This window comes from Octopus sinensis, linkage group LG18 (genome assembly GCF_006345805.1).
Source record: "Octopus sinensis linkage group LG18, ASM634580v1, whole genome shotgun sequence".
Lineage (NCBI taxonomy): Eukaryota > Metazoa > Mollusca > Cephalopoda > Octopoda > Octopodidae > Octopus > Octopus sinensis.
In genome coordinates, this window is record NC_043014.1 from 33937076 (window position 1) to 33956064 (window position 18989).

Here is an 18989-nt window from a genome sequence, read left to right on the forward strand (position 1 = left end):
ACGCCGGGCGAAAAGCATAGCTGTATTTCGTCTGCCGTTATGTTCTGAGTTCAAATTCCGCCGAGGTCGACTTTGCCTTTCATCCTTTCGGGGTCGATAAATTAAGTACCAGTTACGCACTGGGGTTGATGTAATCGACTTAATCCCTTTGTCTGTCTTTCTTTGTCCCCTCTATGTTTAGCCCCTTGTGGGTAGTAAAGAAATAGGTATTATTATTATTATTATTATTATTATTATTATTATTATCATTATTATTATTGTTGTTGTTGTTGTTATTATTATTATCATTATTATTATTATTGTTATTATTATTATTATTATTATTGTTATTATTATTATTATTATTATTATTATTATTATTATTATTATTATTATTAAAGGCAGCAAGCTGGCAGAATCGTTAGCATGCTGGATGGAATGCTTAGCGGTATTTTGCCCGTCGCTATGTTCTGAGTTCAAATTCCGTCGAGGTCAACTTTGCCTTTCATCCTCGATAATTTAAGTACCATTGAAACACTGGGATCAATGTAATTGACTAGTCCCCTCCCCAAGAATTTCAGACCTTGTGTTTATAGTAGAAAGGATTAATATTATTATTATTGCTGACATAATGTGGTAGAGTGTTGGATTCCTAGCTTCAGGGTCAATGGTTCTTGTACATTTGTCTGTTAGAAAGCTATGTTCCAAGAACTATGTTAATACTAATAAAGTTGGTTATTTTACTAAATCAGCCTTCCCTTTTAAAAATTCTTGACTATCTTCAAAATTCATTGAAAAACATATACACATATCAGTGTACTTTCAATAGAAAAGACTATGAAAAGGATAACATCAACATCCAGTGATTCCATGTAGCCAATAACAAAGATTACTCCACTGACATGTGTACCCTTAACATAGTTCTTGAGGAGATTCAGTGTGACACAGAGTGTGACAAGGCTGACCCTTTGTATTGCAGGTACAACAGAAACAAGAAGAAAGAGTGAGAGAAAGTTGTGGTGAAAGAGTACAGCAGGGTTCACCACCACCCCCTGCCAGAGAACTTGTGGAGCTTTTAGGTGTTTTCGCTCAATAAACACTCACAATTTCCAGTCTGGGAATCGAAACTGCGATCATATGATCGCGAGTCCGCTGCCCTAACCACTGGGCCATTGTGCCTCCACAATAATAATAATAATAATAATAACTGTTTCTAATTTAGGCACTAAGTCAGCAATTTCTTTTAGACATAGGGGTTAGTCACTTACTCCAACTCTAGTGCATAACTTTATTGAGACACCAGAAGCATGTAAATGAAAGATGACCTCGGTAAGATTTGAACTCAGGATGCAAAAAAGCAAAGAATAAATACAGCTAGGTATTTTGTCCAGCACTCTAATGATTCAGCTAATCCAACCACTTAATAATAATAATAATAATAATAATAATAATAATAATAATAATAATAATAAGGCCCTAATCCCTAATTACAATTGAATTATATGTTTTATATGATTACATCATTAAGACAAGAAATACATAAAAAGAAAGTGAATAAGCAAAAAGAAAAAAAAATGAATGTAGTAGAAGTGAGTTGGGGGGGGGAAGGATATAGTCAACTAACTGGTTGACCTTTCCTAACTCCTGTTAGGGAGGTGGGAAGGAATGAATGAAAGGTAAAGAGTAATCTGGATTTGAACACAACAGGGAGCTAACACACCTTTGGTTACTTCATAAAGCATCTGATAAAGTTCTCCGTCACCAACACCCTTGCTGTTACCCTGCACGGGGGTGGGGAAAAAAAATCTGCCCACATTGCTCAATCTCCACACCCTCTCCTCCTCTCTACCGTCTTCTATGATGACAGTGCTTACAACGATGATGATGATTAATATTAGGGACGATGAGATTGGATGTGGCAGTTATGTTGGTGGTGGTGGTGGTGGTGACGATGATGATGATGATGACGGTGGTGGTGGCAATGAAGAAAACAGAAAACAAGAAGGAGGAGGAGGAGGAAATAAAAGCTAAATCCCTAATTATAGTTGAATTAAATATTTTATATGATTTACATCCTTAAATCAGTGGAAAACAAGAAATATATACAACATTCCCTTTCTCACACACTCACATACACACACACACAGAAACTCTCTTACACTCACATATACACAAGTACATGTTATATATATATATATATATATATATATATATATACATATATATATAATGTACATGTATATATATATATATATATGTATATATATAAAATGTATGTGTATATATATACATACATACATACATAAATATATAATGTATATGTGTTTATAAATATATATATATATATATATTTATATATATATAATGCATATGTGTGCATATATATATATATATATATATATATATATATATATAATGTATGAGTATATATAATGTATATATATATATATATATATATATATATATTATATAATGTATATATCATCATCATCATCATGCACATACACAAACACAAACACAACACACACACACACATATATGTATTATGTGCATATAAATATATATATATACATTATATAACATTTATATGCAATATATATATATATATATATATTGCATATAAATGTTATATAATATATATATATATTATATATATATATATTTATATACACATAATACATATATATGTGTGTGTGTGTGTTTGTGCTTGTGTATGTAAATATACCCCTTTTTTTCCAAAAATCTCATCTCCTCATTATATAACCATGAAATTAATTAACTGTCGGTCTCATGAGGTTTTGATTGTATAGCTGGTCTTGTTGTTGCTGTTGTTGTTGTGTGGGGTGGGGGTCATGGATTAAATAGACATAGAAAGAAAAAAAAAGAAAGAAAGTAAGAACAAGAGTTTAACATATCACATGAAATCAAATATCTTTAAGGGTTGCCAATTATGTATATATATTCCTCATAACAAGTTTATTAGGGCTAAAATTTATTAGGGCTAAAATTGTGCTCATGATGCATTGCTGGAGTTGGTGTGGTACCATGTTCGTTGTGGGGGTGGCTGATTCAGCCGGGGTTAAGCGCAAGTAATATAGGTCAGTTTATAACTGTTTGTGTTTTATTTTGTTTTATTTTGCTTTATTTTGATTTAATATATACTTGCTTTTATTTCCTTTAAGTTCATTAAAAAAACTTGTTTTTTTTTATTTTTACTGTATAAATTTTATTGTGAGTTTTTAAAGACAGCAGGGGTTGGTAACAGTTAAAAAAAGGAGCTTAACACTTTAGCACTCAATGGATAACTCAGTTCAACCAAACCTGACCCCTATACAAAAAGAACACCTGTTTGATCAATCAAGTCCTACCTGGCCTTGTTGGCATGTTACCTTGATCAATCTCTCTCTCATATTCTCTCTCACTCTCTTTCTCTCTCTCTCACACACACACACACACACAGAGAAACTCTCTTACACTCACATATACACAAGTGCATGTTATAATATATATTATATATATATATATATGTATGTATATGTATATATATAAAATGTATGTGTGTGTATATATATATATATATATATATATATATATATATATATATATATATACACAAATATATAATGTATATGTGTGTATAAATATATATATATTTATATATATGTAATGTATGTGTATATAATGTATATATATACACACATAATGTATATATATGTATATAATGCATATAAATGTTATATAATGTATATATATAAATATATTTATATACACATAATACATATATGCGTGTGTGTGTGTGTGTTTGTGTATGTGCATATACCCCTTTTTTTCCCAAAAATCTCATCTCCTCATTATATAACCATGAAATTAATTAACTGTCGGTCTCATGAGGTTTTGATTGTATAGCTGGTCTTGTTGTTGCTGTTGTTGTTGCGTGGGGTGGGGGTCATGGATTAAATAGACATAGAAAGAAAAAAAAAGAAAGAAAGTAAGAACAAGAGTTTAACATATCACATGAAATCAAATATCTTTAAGGGTTGCCAATTATGTATATATATTCCTCATAACAAGTTTATTAGGGCTAAAATTTATTAGGGCTAAAATTGTGCTCACGATGCATTGCTGGAGTTGGTGTGGTACCATGTTCGTTGTGGGGGTGGCTGATTCAGCCGGGGTTAAGCACAAGTAATATAGGTCAGTTTATAACTGTTTTATGTTTTATTTTTTTTTATTTTGATTTAATATATACTTGCTTTTATTTCTTTTTAGTTCATTTAAAAACATTGTTTTTTTTTTATTTTTACTGCATAAATTTTTTTTGTGAGTTTTTAAAGACAGCAGGAGGTAGTAACAGTTAAAAAAAGGAGCTTAACTCTTTAGCACTTAATGGATAACTCAGTTCAGCCAAACCTGACCCCTATACAAAAAGAACACCTGTTTGATCAATCAAGTCCTACCTGGCCTTGTTGGCATGTTACCTTGATCAGTCTCTCTCTCATATTCTCTCTCTCACACACACACACAAATTACACAGTAATTCCATGTTTTATTTTAATTCCATTACAGTCAAGTATTTATGTGAATTCATCAATACACCTCAAACCATCATCATCAGCATTTAACATGCTCCTTAACATGCTTTGCATGGGTCAGACAGAATTTATTGAAACAAATTTTGTATACTGCTAAGTATTTTGCCCATCAGGCTAACGATTCTGCCAACCTGCTGTCTTAGTGCTTAGCTATGAATGCTGAGGGGAGGAAAATAACTTACTCAAGAACTGGATAAAGTTGGGTTTGACACTGACATCATCGGTGCTTGAACCTCCAGCTGTGGAACTTCCAATACCTTCTGAGCTGATTACAGGATCACATGAGGAATCATGACTTAGCCTGCAAAAATACACAGGCACAAGCACAAAATATACACACGGAAAAAATAAACAAATTATAGAGGCATGAGATACAAATACGAAATATACAAATCATCATCATCATCATGAGGAAGAGGAGGAGGAGAATGTGGAGAAGGAGGTGGAGGAGGGGGTAGAAGAAGAAGAAGATCCCACAAAATATGCAGGCACAAAACAAAATCTACAGCTTATGGATCAAACATCCAAACCTGTAATGGTTCCAGGCTTAGTCCCACTGCATGGCACCTTGGGCAAGTGTATTCTACTATAGCCTCAGGCCAACCAAAGCCTTGTGAGTGGATTTGGTAGACGGAAACTGAAAGAAGCCTTATATATATATATATATATATATATATATACGCCTTGAATAGTCCTTTTACATACTGAACACTACTTGGTGAAATTAATTAATAATTAATTGATTTTACCCTTAATCATTGATAATACAATTCCTTTCTCCCTGTTCTTTTACTGCGGTTCTCACCGTTATAATCTGTTTACTCAATAACTCACGTGGATGGAAGCAGGAAGAACATGAATCTTCACTCGTACTGTTTGAATTTGCTGGCACTGGCAGCTTGGAGATGTTTGTCTGAGGTGATTCATGTCGGACAGGTATGTTCAGTATTTTAGTGCTTTCAAATCCAAATTAAGAAATGTTGAGCTGACAAAAGAAATGTCGAGTTTTAATTCGACTAATCTAGAAACGTGAGCGTTCTCAAATAATCTTTGTACATGTGATATTTTAGTGTTTTCCCTCCATATCTACGTGAAATATTTTTGAGTAAACACTATCTGGGAGACTCTTCTTAAAGTAGTAGAAATGGCTAAAAAAACTTTTTGGCTGCTATTTCTAAAAATTTCAGTATGTGGCAAAGTAAATTATTTTACTGAGCACTAATTATATAATGTAATATTTTGAATACACCTTGAATGGTCCTTTTACATACTGAACACTACTTGGTGAAATTATTTAATAATTAATTGATTTTACCCTTAATCATTGATATATATATATATATATATATATATATATATATATATATTATATATATATATATATTATTTGTACGTATTTGTGCATTTGTGCCTGTGTTTGTCCCCCTACCATAGCTTAGCGGTTCAGCAAAAGAGACCGATAGAATAAGTACTAGGCTTACAAAGAATAAGTCCTAGGGTTGATTTGTTTGACCAAGAGCCAGTGCTCCAGCATGGCTGCAGTCAAAATGACTGAAATGAGTAAAAACTGTGTTTGACAAGTCTCTTAACCCCTTGGGGGTTGTTGAGGCACTACAGCCATACGGCGTATCTAGTGTGAGAAAGCCTGGTGGAGCCCACCCTTCTCCAAACTAAACTTATTTCTACTGCTGAGTGGATATGAAATGAAGAGTTTGTTCAAGAACACAATGGATTGCCTGTCCAAGGATTGAAACTACAATCTTATGGTCATGAATCCAACACCCTAACCACTAAGCAATGCGCCTCCACTAGTAGTACTCGTTTCTACAGCTAAGTGGACTGGAGCAACATGAAGTGAAGTGTTTTCGCTCAAGAACACAATGCATTGCTCGGTCCAGGAATCAATATCCCAATCTTATGACTTTGAGGCCAATACCTCTGACCATTAAGCCAAGCACCTCCACAAACTGTGCCATCTATATGTTAATCCTTTCACAGGACGGCCAGCTGTGTTTGCCTTGGATCATAGGGTGATCCGCTGTGCTTGAGGAGACCTATTGAATCAAGTACATCAACATCAAAAATCAAATAGAAATTGTAGTTGTGATACCTGTACCGGTGGCATGTAAAAAGCACCATTCGAATGTGGCCGATGCCAGCGCCACCTTGACTGGCTTCCGTGCCGGTGGCACATAAAAAGCACCAACCGATCGATATATGATAGAAGTATCCTATATTACTGGTAACCACTACCACATATAACTATTCTAATGATAAACCCTATAGTTTGATACACTGACCCTTTCATAGGCATTTTTTATTTGTTCTTTTATTTATTGCCTCCTTCTCCCTGATCCACCCCTATTTCCTTCCCCTTCCTCTCTCAAACTGATATTCATCACTGACCATGCTTCTCTCCCTTTTTTGCCATTTACTGCATCACGTATATCCCTAAATCCTTACCTTGAACCGTCTTACCTCACCTCACACTCTTGTGAACTTGCTAGATCCTATGTCTCTATTCTTACCACCTATTCTTATTCCCCACCACCCTCACATTCACCGTCTTATTTCTTATTTCTTTACTGCCCACAAGGGGCTAAACATAGAGGGGACAAACAAGGACAGATAAACAGATTAAGTTGATTACATCGACCCTTAATTTATCGACCCAGAAAGGATGAAAGGCAAAGTCAACCTTGGTGGAATCGGAACTCAGAACATAACAGCAGACGAAATACCACTAAGCATGTCGCCTGGCATGCTAACGTTTCTGCCAGCTCACCGCCTTGTACTATGCACATCCACCCTCTTGTACCATGAGAGAATATCTTGACACCTCATCACTACAATCTTCTCTCCTTTTCCAGCTGGGATAGCCATGTATCTCCCCTACAGCAAGACACCTGTTCCCATTCCTGTATCATGTTCTTGTCTTTCAATATCAGGCATAAACCACTTACCTGAATATTACACCTGCTCAATCAAGGGATTTTGTTTCAACTTGTGGAGCACTTGGTGAGCTCACTAAAGCCAGTGACACAAAAAAAAGTACCAAGTACACTCTATAAAATGGTTGGCATTAGGAAGGGCATTCAGCTTTAGAAACCATGCTGAAACAGACTGAATGCAATCCTCTAACTTGTCGAATTCTTTCAAATCATCCAACCCAGGCCAGCATGGAAAGAGATGTTACATGATGATGATGGGGGAGGGGGGAGTGAGGGGTGATGAAGAAGATGATGATGATGATGTCAGTGGATGTAAGATGGATGAAAGCTGAGCAATAGCAGCCAAAGTGTGGACCAATGAAATAGGAAATCAAGAAAAAAACAAATATATAAATTTATAAATTTTTTAAGACTTACTCAACAGAAGGAGTAGGAGATGCTGGCCTCTCATAGTCAAGGGCCTGCAAAATAATAGGAATTAGGCTCTAAATGAAGAACAATGACAGGAGGAGAAGGAAGAGGATATCAACATTACAACCAAAAGGAACCTCTACATGACTGTTCAACCTACCATGAATAGCAACCAAATTTCCCTCAAATCACATACTACCATCTTTAAAAAAAAATGAAAGATATATCGGATGATCTAACTATAGATTTACTAATAAGCTCACTGCTGGAATAATTTTGATCACACATCCACTCGATCAGGCTGAACTGGTTGTTAAGTGCTGTTTGAGGAAGATTAGGAAGATATTTCCAGCAGGTTGGGCAACTACATAGAGTCCACCCATACTTTATAAACTGTTTTATGGTTGCTTTGTTTTGTTACAGAAATCATAAGAACATACCATTCCAGTTGGTGAAATCAGATTATCATCAGAGCTGTCTTTAAGACCGTTCCGTTTTTGCCTCCTCCAGTCTGCAAGCAGATCCTCTCTGTTGCTGTGCTCATGGAATGGCCTTTCTGGTGTTTCCAATTGTTCAAACTGAAACTGGTCTTGCTCTGAATGGCAACAAGCAAAGAAATAAACCATTAATATTATAAACACTTTTTATTGACAAGTTCTTGATAAAACACCACCCTATTCCATCTTTATCATGGTTATTTGTGTTGCTGAAACATTATTTTTTTCAGAGACGATGGTACACTTCAGTGACAAAATGCAGGAATTTGTGAAAATCTAAATAGTGGTACAAAATGCGTAAGCAGAGAGTAAATTTAATAATTGTACTCTACAATATATATCATCATCATCATCATCATCGTCGTTTAACGTCTGTTTTCCATACTAGCATAGGTTGGACAGTTTGACTGTGGGCTGGCAAACCAGATGGCTGCACCAGGCTCCAGTCTTGATCTGGCAGAGTTTCTACAGTTGGATGCCCTTCCTAATGCCAACCACTCCGAGAGTGTAATGGATGCTTTTACATGGGAGGGGGGGGGTGCCCCAGGAAATCATGGGATAAAGTACTTAAGAACGACCTCAGGACATTGAACCTTTCAGACAAGATGACAAAGGACCAAAATGTCTGGATCCTTACTGTACCCAAGAAGACCCGTATCCCACAGCAGAAGTGATAAGGTCGTTCCCTCTGGTGAAGATGACTGGCATCCAGCCGTAGAAACCCTGCCAAATCAGACTGAAGCTGGGGTGCAGCTCTCCAGCTTGCCAGCTCTGGTCAAACTGTCCAACTCATGCCAGCATGGACAATGGACATTTAATGACAATGATGATGATATATATATATGTATAGGTGCAGGCAGTAGTAACAGGCAACCAAGACCTTTGGCGATATGCCATGGTTGTGTAGATCTTTCAAACCAAGTGAGACCGTAGTCATGGCCGCTGCTGGTGTCAGGTCATTAGCACCCATCCCAGTGGCATGTAAAAAGACACCCACTACACTCTTGGGGTGGTTGACATTAGGTAGGGCATCTGGCCATAGAAACCTTGCCAAATCAGACTGGAACCTGGTGCAGACTCCTGGCTTAGCAGTTTTCAGTCAAACCATCCAACCCATGCCAACATAGAAAGCAGACATGTGATGATGATGATGATGATGATGGATGTGTGTGTGTGTCTTTTGTGTCTCTGTTTGTTCCAATACTACTGCCTGACAACCAGTGTTGGTATGTTTACATCCCCATAACTTAGCAGTTTGACAAAAGAGACCAGTGAAATAAATACTAGGTTTTAAAAATAAGTCCTGGGGTCGATTTGTTTGGCTAAAAACCCTTCAATCAGACTGCATGCCCAGTCAAATGACTGAAACAAATAACAGATAAAAGACATATGCACACACACACATAATATATATATATATATATATATATATAATATACATATACATGTGTGTGTGTGTGTGTGTGTGTGTGTGAAGGTGCATGGCTCAGTGGTTAGAGTGTCGAGCTTACGATCGTGAGGTTGTGAGTCTGAATCCCGGACCGGGCTGTGTGTTGTGTTCTTGAGCAAGACACTTTATTTCACGTTGCTCCAGTTCACTCAGCTGTAGAGTTGCAACGTCACAGGTGCCAAGCTGTATCGGCCCCTTAGCCTTTCTCTAGGATAAAATCAGTGGTGTGGAGAGGGGAGGCCGGTATGCATGGGCGACTGCTGATCTTCCATAACAACCTCACCCGGACTTGTGCCTGAGAGGGTAACTTTCAAGGTGCAATCCCATGGTCAGTCATGACCAAAGGGGGTCTCAGCATATATATATATATAATATAATTAGAGGATAAAATCATTAAAATTAATGAATTTCATCAGTGGTTACTGTATAAAAACCTTTCAAGTAAAATACATTTATGAAGATATATAATTATGTAGTGGGAATATATATTCAGTACCAGGTGTTGATATGGCTGCGTGTATATTATTACAAGAGTACATACAGAGATGAAGAATAAATTCTAAACTTTGCCCAAGCAATTCTTATTCTAATGGTAACACTCTCTGAGCATCTACCTCCACTACTAACTTGGTCACCTAGGTAGCAGAAGCTATCAACTACTTCTAGTTTCTTCCCCTGGAGTGTGATCGAATCTGTTTTCTGAGCACCTGTGGTGTTTATTGCCCCTGTGCATCTGCCGCACATGAAAGCTATCTTCCCAACTAATCTTCTTTTGATATTGCTGCACCTCTTATGTGTCCATAGCTTAAACTGGGTAATATATTCATACTATATATACATATATATACACACACACAAGTGGTCAAGGGTCTTTTAATATAACCCCACACCAACTAATGCCTTTCAAGTGGAATTGGTATACAGAAACTGTACAGAAGCCTGTGGCATGCGTGTGTGTGGAGGGTATGATAGGTTACCTTCGGTTTCTGCCTATAAATCCTCTCACAAGGCTTTGGTCAGCCCAGCTCTGTAGTAGAAGACACATGCCAATGGGGCCATGCCATGAGACTGAAATCGAAATGATATGGTTGGGAGAGAAACTTTTTAACCACACAGCTCACACACACAAACACACTTATTCTTTTACTGGTTTCATTCACTCAACTGTGATCACACTGAGGTGCTGTTACTGTTTTTTTTTTTAAATCTATTTTTTTTATTCCTTATAGCATGGTTCAGATGAAACTTTGTTACACCAATGGATTATATTTTTCTGGTAATCTCCCTTCCAGCGCTGCGACTTCTTGTGCAGTTTTCAACCTCTTATTTGTGTGAATTTGGATTTTCAGCCCTGACAATCATCAAGCACAATTGCTGTCTGTGGAAGATGAACTTCGTGTGTGTCTATCAAAAACACGACCCAATCTTAAAAAGTATTGCAAGAAACACCAGGCTCAAGTTTCTCATTGAGTTTTTGATGAGAATAAATGTAATCTATTCAAACTAAAGTTTTTTTAATACATGTTTTAATAATAACTGTAGAGGCAAGAATAAAATTGCATATGTACGTGACAATTTTTTTTACAGTTTGTGTTTTTATTGTAGATAAATCTGAACATGAGTATTTTCATTGCATTAATTAAATGCTGTTTTTTGCATAAGACAATTAAATTATTGCACAGGGGTTCCTCGATCCAGTGGCATGTTTCCTTGGGGTTCCGCTCCAGCAAAAAGGTTGCAAAGCACTGGACTATAAATCCTCTCCCAAGGCTTTGTTCAGCCCAGCTCTGTTGTAGAAGGCACATGCCAAGGGGCCATGCAGTGAGACTGAAACCAAAACGATATGGTTGGGAGAGAAACTTTTTAACCACGCAGCTCACACACACAAACACACTTATTCTTTTACTGGTTTCATTCACTCAACTGTAATCACACTGAGGTGCTGTTACTGATTTTTTTTTAATCTATTTTTTTTTTATTCCTTATAGCATGGTTCAGATGAAACTTTGTTACACCAATAGATTACATTTTTCTGGTAATCTCCCTTCCAACCACAAGTCATTAAAACAGGAAGTTCGAACATAGCCAGACTATGAAAATTAATTTATAAAATTTATAAAAAATGAATTTAAATAAGTAAAAAAAAATGCTTCCAAACTAATGTTTCTCTCATTGATATTTAATAGTGCACCTGGTGTGAAGCTGAACCAAAACTGTACTTGTTGACTCATATTGCTTAACACAGCACAGCATGAAAGTTCTATGGGTCTTTTTTTTATTTCTCTTTTACTGGAGCAGCGATGTAAGAAGTCATAAGGAATTCCTATTGCAAGGTGGTGAAATCTAATTGAAAAAGTGGTGCTAATATTGATGTGGGAGCTCCTCCTCCTTTACAATGATTTTTGTCATCAAATCTCACCGCATGCTTTATTTAAAAGCAATTTTAAACTTCCTGTGATTTCAGATTTTAAAAAGGACATTTTCAATGCAGTTTGTGAGCAAATTTCAGAACATTTTTCACTTTGAAACACCCACAACCATGCTCACACCATCACATACAGAGTTCAAATAGGTTGTGTATAGGGTGAGAGTGAGGACATGAGTGAACGTGAGACATAATTGTGTAGTTAAAAATTTGCTTCACAATCATGAGATTCATGGTTCAATCCCACTACACAACACATTGGGTAAGTGTCTTTTACTATAGCCCTAAGCAGACCAATGCCTTATCAGTGAATATGATAGACGGAATCAGCTGAAAATTGTATGGATACACTTTGCCAACCTTCACCTGTTTCTAAGCAAGGTCGTATATCCTAGTAGTCAGTCATATTTTCCATGAAAGACTAGAAACAAACATCATCACTTGCACAATGCCATGCACATTTACATCTATTACATGATCTCAAAGCAAAAGTTACACACGCAAACACACATAATGGGCTTCTCTCCGGAGATATTAGCCTAAGAAGCCTTACTGTGGGACTGAACTCAAAATACTGAAGTTGGAAAGCAAAGTTTTAATCACATGGACATGCCTGCACCTATAGCTATGACTGCGATAAATATATATATATGTATATATATATATATAGATATAGATAGATAGATAGATAGATAGATAGATAGATAGATAATAACAAAGGGTAAAATTAATTAATTAAGAAGTAATCAATAATTTCACCAAGTAGAGTTCAGCATGAAAAAAGACCATTTACGGAATATATATATAATAAAAAGAAATGCACCCTCTTAAACCCTAGCCAGGCTCATGGGTCCGGTTTCCCGGTTTCTATGGTGTATGTGTTTCCCAGCTGGACGGGACGCCAGTCCATCGCAGCGTTACTCATTTTTGCCAGCTGAGTGGACTGGAGCAACATAAAATGAAGTGTTTTGCTCAAGAACACAACGCGTCGCCTGGTCCAGGAATTGAAACCGCAATCTTACGATCATGGTGCTAACACCCTAACCACTGAGCCACGCGCCTCCACTTATATACATATATATATTATATTATATTATATATATTCATCATCATCATCATTGTTTAACATCTGTTTTCCCTGCTAGCATGGGTTGGACGGTTCGACCGGGTTCTGGGAAGCCAGGAGGCTGCACCAGGTTCCAGTAGATATATATATAATATTATATATATATTATATTAGTATATTATATTAGTAAATACTAAGAGATTACTCCAAAACATTTACAAGTTCACTCTCAGTTAGGTATTTAAAATAGGTTATTCAACAGTTAATATATAAATCCAATAATGTTCTTATAAGATAAGAATTTAGAGATATATTCTGTTGGATAATTCTGAATATATTACTTTGAATAATATAAATACAATAATAACGAGCACTCAGAGAGTACAAACCTCCGCCAAGACAACACCAACGTCCTCTCAATGATTAGCCGGAAATGATTTTTAAAATGAGAATATATGAAATAAACTCGACTGCTCTCACAAATGAGAATGAACCTGACTGCTCTCAAAAATTAAGTAAAAAAAACTAGAAAAATAATCTAGAATCCTTGTCCAGTACTGGATTGATCCCAAAATCTAATCAGATTGTGCCAGTTATGAGGCCAAACATCCCTGAAAGTTATATATATATATATGCAGCTGGGCTGCTACTGGTCAATACTGATCAATATCAACAACACCATGTGATCTGCCTTGACCTATAGCAACCCAATTTCCAGCAGTCATCTTGAACTTCTCCAGCTAGGTTTGTTTGACAAACCCACAAAACTTTAATTGCATGGAAGCAAATCAAAGTGTTCTTAATATATATATATATATATATATATATATATATATTTATATATATTACGGAGATGTACTTGCATAGCAAGTAACCTGATCTGAGGTCGTGTGCTGGAACGAAAACAATTGCAGCGTGGAAGGTGTTTATAAGCCATTTAAAAAACACACAAAAACCGTTAGATTCACTTCAACATTTAAATTTAATTTGTCAAAATATTTTAGTCGCTTTGAGACTGAGACCTGCTCACTGATAAAATTCTGTGTTTTTTTTTATAAACACCTTCCATGCTGCAATTGTGTATATATATCATCATCATCATCATCATCATCGTTTAACGTCCGTTTCCCACGCTAGCATGGGTTGGACGGTTCGACCAGGGTCTGGGAAGCCAGGGGCTGCACCAGGCTCCACTCTGATCTGGCAGTGTTTCTACAGCTGGATGCCCTTCCTAACACCAACCACTCTGCGAGTGTAGTGGGTGCTTTTTATGTGCCACCGGCACAGGTGCCAGGGGAGTCTGGCATCGGCCACGACTGGTTGGTGCTTTTAACTTGCCACCGGCACGGAAGCCAGTCAAGGCGGCGCTGGCATCAGCCACGTTCGGATGGTGCTTTTTATGTGCCACCAGCACAGAAGCCAGTCGAGGCGACGCTGGTATCGGCCAGGTTCGGATGGTGCTTTATATATATATAATATATATATATTATATAATATATATATATATATATATATATAATATATATATATATATACACACACACATACACAAGCTCAGTATGGCTGTGTGGTTAAAAAGTTTGCTTCCCAGCCATGTAGTTCCAAGTTCAGATTAACTGTACAGCATTTTGTGCATGTTGTCTACACCAGCCCTGGGCCAACCAAAGCCAGATACTGAAAAATGTGTATGTATGTAGGTGTGCGTGCATATGTACACACATGTTTGTATGTGTTTATGTGTTTCCACATTTGTGCTTCTGCTAAATTCACCAAATTACAAGCAGTGACAACTGCTAACAAATTGTTCACTGGCACTGCACCTTCTAAAGGCCTGTAGAATAAGAGATACCTTACTTGAAAAATGTGATAGAGCTAATAGGAAGAAAGATGTACACCTGTAAAACAATGCCTCACTTACAGGTTCATCTAACCCATGTTAACATGAAGACACGGACAAAAAAATAGGCACAGAAAATGGACACAAAAATGGACACAGAAAGAAAAATGGATAGACAGATAGATATAAATATACAGAACTACGTGCACAAACATATTTTCTGCTAACCATTGACACAGCCATTCAACTAACCTGGTGAGTCCCTTCCAGAGTAGCTTCTAACAAGAGCGGAGTTGTTTCTTGAAATATACTTTGGTGGTTTGGCATAAAGTCTGAAAGCATGTACAATAAATAAATAAATAAATAACTGGTCAATCGTTAGTGAAATCTGAGGATGTTGATCATTTCATGAAAAATATTCATGCAATCTTGTATTACATATTGTGAATGGAAAATAATATATATCTCGCTTTCATAATTGGTTTGCAAGATTCTTATGTGAACTCAAATGTTGAAACAGATTTTGTTGTAGCTTAAGAGAGTCACTGTTACCATCATCATCATCGTCATCATCATCATCATTTAATGTTCACTTTCCACGCTAGCATGGATTGAATGGTCTGACAGGATCCAGCGAGCCAGAGGACTGTGCCAAGTTCTACTAATTATGACAACACTAAACACATGCAATAGTTTAATTTCACTTCTTTCATCATTATTAATCAATTTGTTAACATTTAATCAATTAACTAATCAAATACCCCATTCTACTATAGGTACAAGGTTTGAAAGTTTGGGAAAAGGGGCTAGTCAATTATATTAAACCCTACCGCATATGGCGTAGTGTTTAAGAGCGAGGGCTACTAACCCCAAGATTCCGAGTTCGATTCCAAGCAGTTACCTGAACAACAACAACAACAACGGTGGCGGCGGCAGAGGGAACCTGTGAAAAAGTTAGGCCCAGGAAGACATAAGATGTGGTGAAGCATGATCTTCAAGTGTTTGCCTCAAGGAGGCAACAACTAGTGACCGAGACCTAGCGATATGCTGTGCTTGAGAAGACCCGTCAAGCCAAGTGAAATGATAGTTGTGGCCGATGCCAGTGTCATGTAGCTGGTACCCATGCCAATGGCACATAAAAAGCACCCTTTGAGCACTGGGCCTTATGGAGGCAATGTGGCTGATGCTGGAGTTGGGTAACTAGCACTTGCGCCAGTGTCACCTAACTAGCACCTTTCAAGTGATGGGCCTCACAGAGGCAATGACAAATGACCAAGACCTTTGGCAATATGCCATGCTTGAGTAGAAGCCCCATCAAGCCAAGTGAAATCATAACCGTGGCAGATACTGGTGTCATGCCAGTGGCACATAAAAGCACCCATTACACTCTCAGAGTGGTTGGTGTTAGGAAGTGCATCCAGCTATAGAAACCATGCCAAATCAGACAGGAGTCTGTGCAGCCCATCAGCTTGTCAGCACTGGTCAAACCGTCCAAGAGATGTTAAATGATGATGATGATTGATACACACACACACACAAATCATCATCATCAGCAGCAGCAGCAGCATTTGATATCCTCTTTCTATGCTAGCATAAACTGGAGGGTTCCACTGGAACTGGCAAGCCAGAAGACTACACCACTCCCTGCTGTCTGCTTTAGATATGGTCTCTATCGTTGGATGCCCTTCTTAATGCCAGCCACTTTACTGAGTGTACTGGGTGCTTTTTTACGTGGCACCAGCAACGGTGAGTGAGGTCACCAAGTAATTTACAAAACAAGATCCCTCGATGGAAGGGGAGAGAAGTAGTATTGACAGACAGAAAAAAAGTGTCTTGCATTAGAGGGGTAACATAGCTGCCTCAGGTGGAGAGAGAGAGAAGATGGGATGGGAAGGTGGGTGGGAGGGAGGGAGGGAGTGGACTGGGGATTGGGGAGGGTGAGCTTATAAGATTGCAAAAGGGGAGTGGTAGATGGAGGGAGCAGGGAACATCTACCAAATCATCTAACAAGGCTCTGGTCAGCCCAACACTAAAGCAGAAGACAATTGTCCAAATTACTGCACAATGGAATTGAACCTGAGACCACACAGTTGGAAAGCAAGCATCTCAACCAAAGATCCACAGCTGCACTTCTGGCCATGCTTGATTTTTTTTTTTTCCAGCAGGTTAAGCAATAACCCAATTTACAGCATGTGCTTACCAAATGTTGTCTGAAGGAATGTTTGGTATTAGGAATAGCTGCATTATTTACATAACTATATAGATTTTAGACAAATCTAGAATGTGGAAAAGAACAGTGGAAAATTGTATAAAAGCAAAACAAATTTATTATGAATATTTTGAATTTCTTTTCTATTTGGAACGAGGTTCTCCTTTAGCTATTATTTAACCTATTTTGCTTTGGTATACTTTAGTAAAATATCTTCATTTTGATGACAGTAAGTATACTTCAACAAATTATGAAGCCATTTGCTAAAACCCGAATTAGCTTAGTTGAGAGAGTACAAGACTGAGATCTAAAGGTTCCTGGTTCAATCTTGGATTTCAGCATACTGAAGAAGATCTGTTTTGTTCTTGAAATTATCTTTTACTTGTTTCTGCCATTGGACTGTGGCCATGCTGGAGTACTGCCTTCGAGTGTTTTAAGTGAACAGATTGATCCCAGTACTTATTTTTTAAGTCTGATACTTATGCTATTGTTCTCTTCTGCCAAACTGTTAAACTACAAGAATGTAAGCAAAACAACACTGGCTCCCAAGCAGTGGAGAGTAGGACAAACACAGTCACAAACACACATGCATATATATATATATACGGTAACACGTAAAAGCACCGTCCGTTCGAGGCCGTTTGTCAGCTCTGTCTGGCAACCGTGTCGGTGGCACGTAAAAGCACCATCCGTTCGCGTCCGTTGCCAGCCTCAGCTGGCCCCCGTGCCGGTGACACGTAAAAGCACCGTCCATTCGTGGCCGTTTGCCAGCTCTGTCTGGCCCCGTGTCGGTGGCACGTAAAAGCACCATCCGTTCGTGTTCGTTGTCAGCCTCGGCTGGCCCCCGTGCCGGTGACACGTAAAAGCACCGTCCGTTCGTGGCCGTTTGCCAGCTCTGTCTGGCCCCGTGTCGGTGGCACATAAAAGCACCATCCGTTTGTGTCCGTTGCCAGCATCGCCTGGCCCCGTGCCGGTGACACATAAAAGCACCATCCGTTCGTGGCCATTCGCCAGCTCTGTCTGGCACCTGTGCAGGTGGCACGTAAAAAACACCCACTACACTCGCGGAGTGGTTGGCGTTAGGAAGGGCATCCAGCCGTAGAAATACTGCCAGATCTGACTGAGCCTGACGAAGCCTTCCAGCTTCACAGACCCCAGTTGACCCGTCCAACCCATGCTAGCATGGAAAGCGGACGCTAAATGATGATGATGATGATGATGATATATATATATATGTATGTATGTATATGTGTGTGTGTGTGTGTGTGTGTGTACATATACACATGACTGGCTTCCACATAGTTTCCAATCTACGAAATTCACTCTCAAGGCATTGGCTGGCAATCCAGAGCCACAGTAGACATTTGCCCAAGGTGCCAAACAGTGGGACTGAAGCCAAAACCATGTAGCTGCAAAGCAAGCGTCTTAACCACACAGCCAAGCCTACACAAAAATTTCTATAGTTTCACTTACTTACTTAGGAAAGCTGATAGAAGGGGAAGATTTTCAGTTACATGTATACATATCACTGCATACTCATCAATATAAAAAGACTAGCTATTTTGACCCATG

The 18989-nt window shown here is 37.9% G+C and overlaps 1 protein-coding gene and 1 long non-coding RNA gene across 7 annotated transcripts in view; one reads left to right on the forward strand and one right to left on the reverse strand.

Moving 5' to 3' along the window:
- The window catches only part of LOC115221445, an 81692-nt gene that overhangs the window by 43198 nt on the left and 19505 nt on the right, over positions 1-18989 (reverse strand). For all 6 annotated transcript variants that reach the window (XM_036510858.1, XM_029791628.2, XM_036510857.1 and 3 more), the window contains 4 exons: positions 15461-15540; positions 8374-8528; positions 7940-7983; positions 4754-4872 (listed from right to left, as the gene is read on the reverse strand). In XM_036510858.1, coding sequence (XP_036366751.1) covers positions 4754-4872; positions 7940-7983; positions 8374-8528; positions 15461-15540 — 398 coding nt within the window. The remainder of the gene's footprint in view (positions 1-4753; positions 4873-7939; positions 7984-8373; positions 8529-15460; positions 15541-18989) is intronic.
- Positions 8654-11971, forward strand: LOC118766972. The gene is made up of 3 exons (XR_005002891.1): positions 8654-8727; positions 11110-11369; positions 11869-11971. It is a non-coding gene; the product is annotated as an uncharacterized LOC118766972 (long non-coding RNA).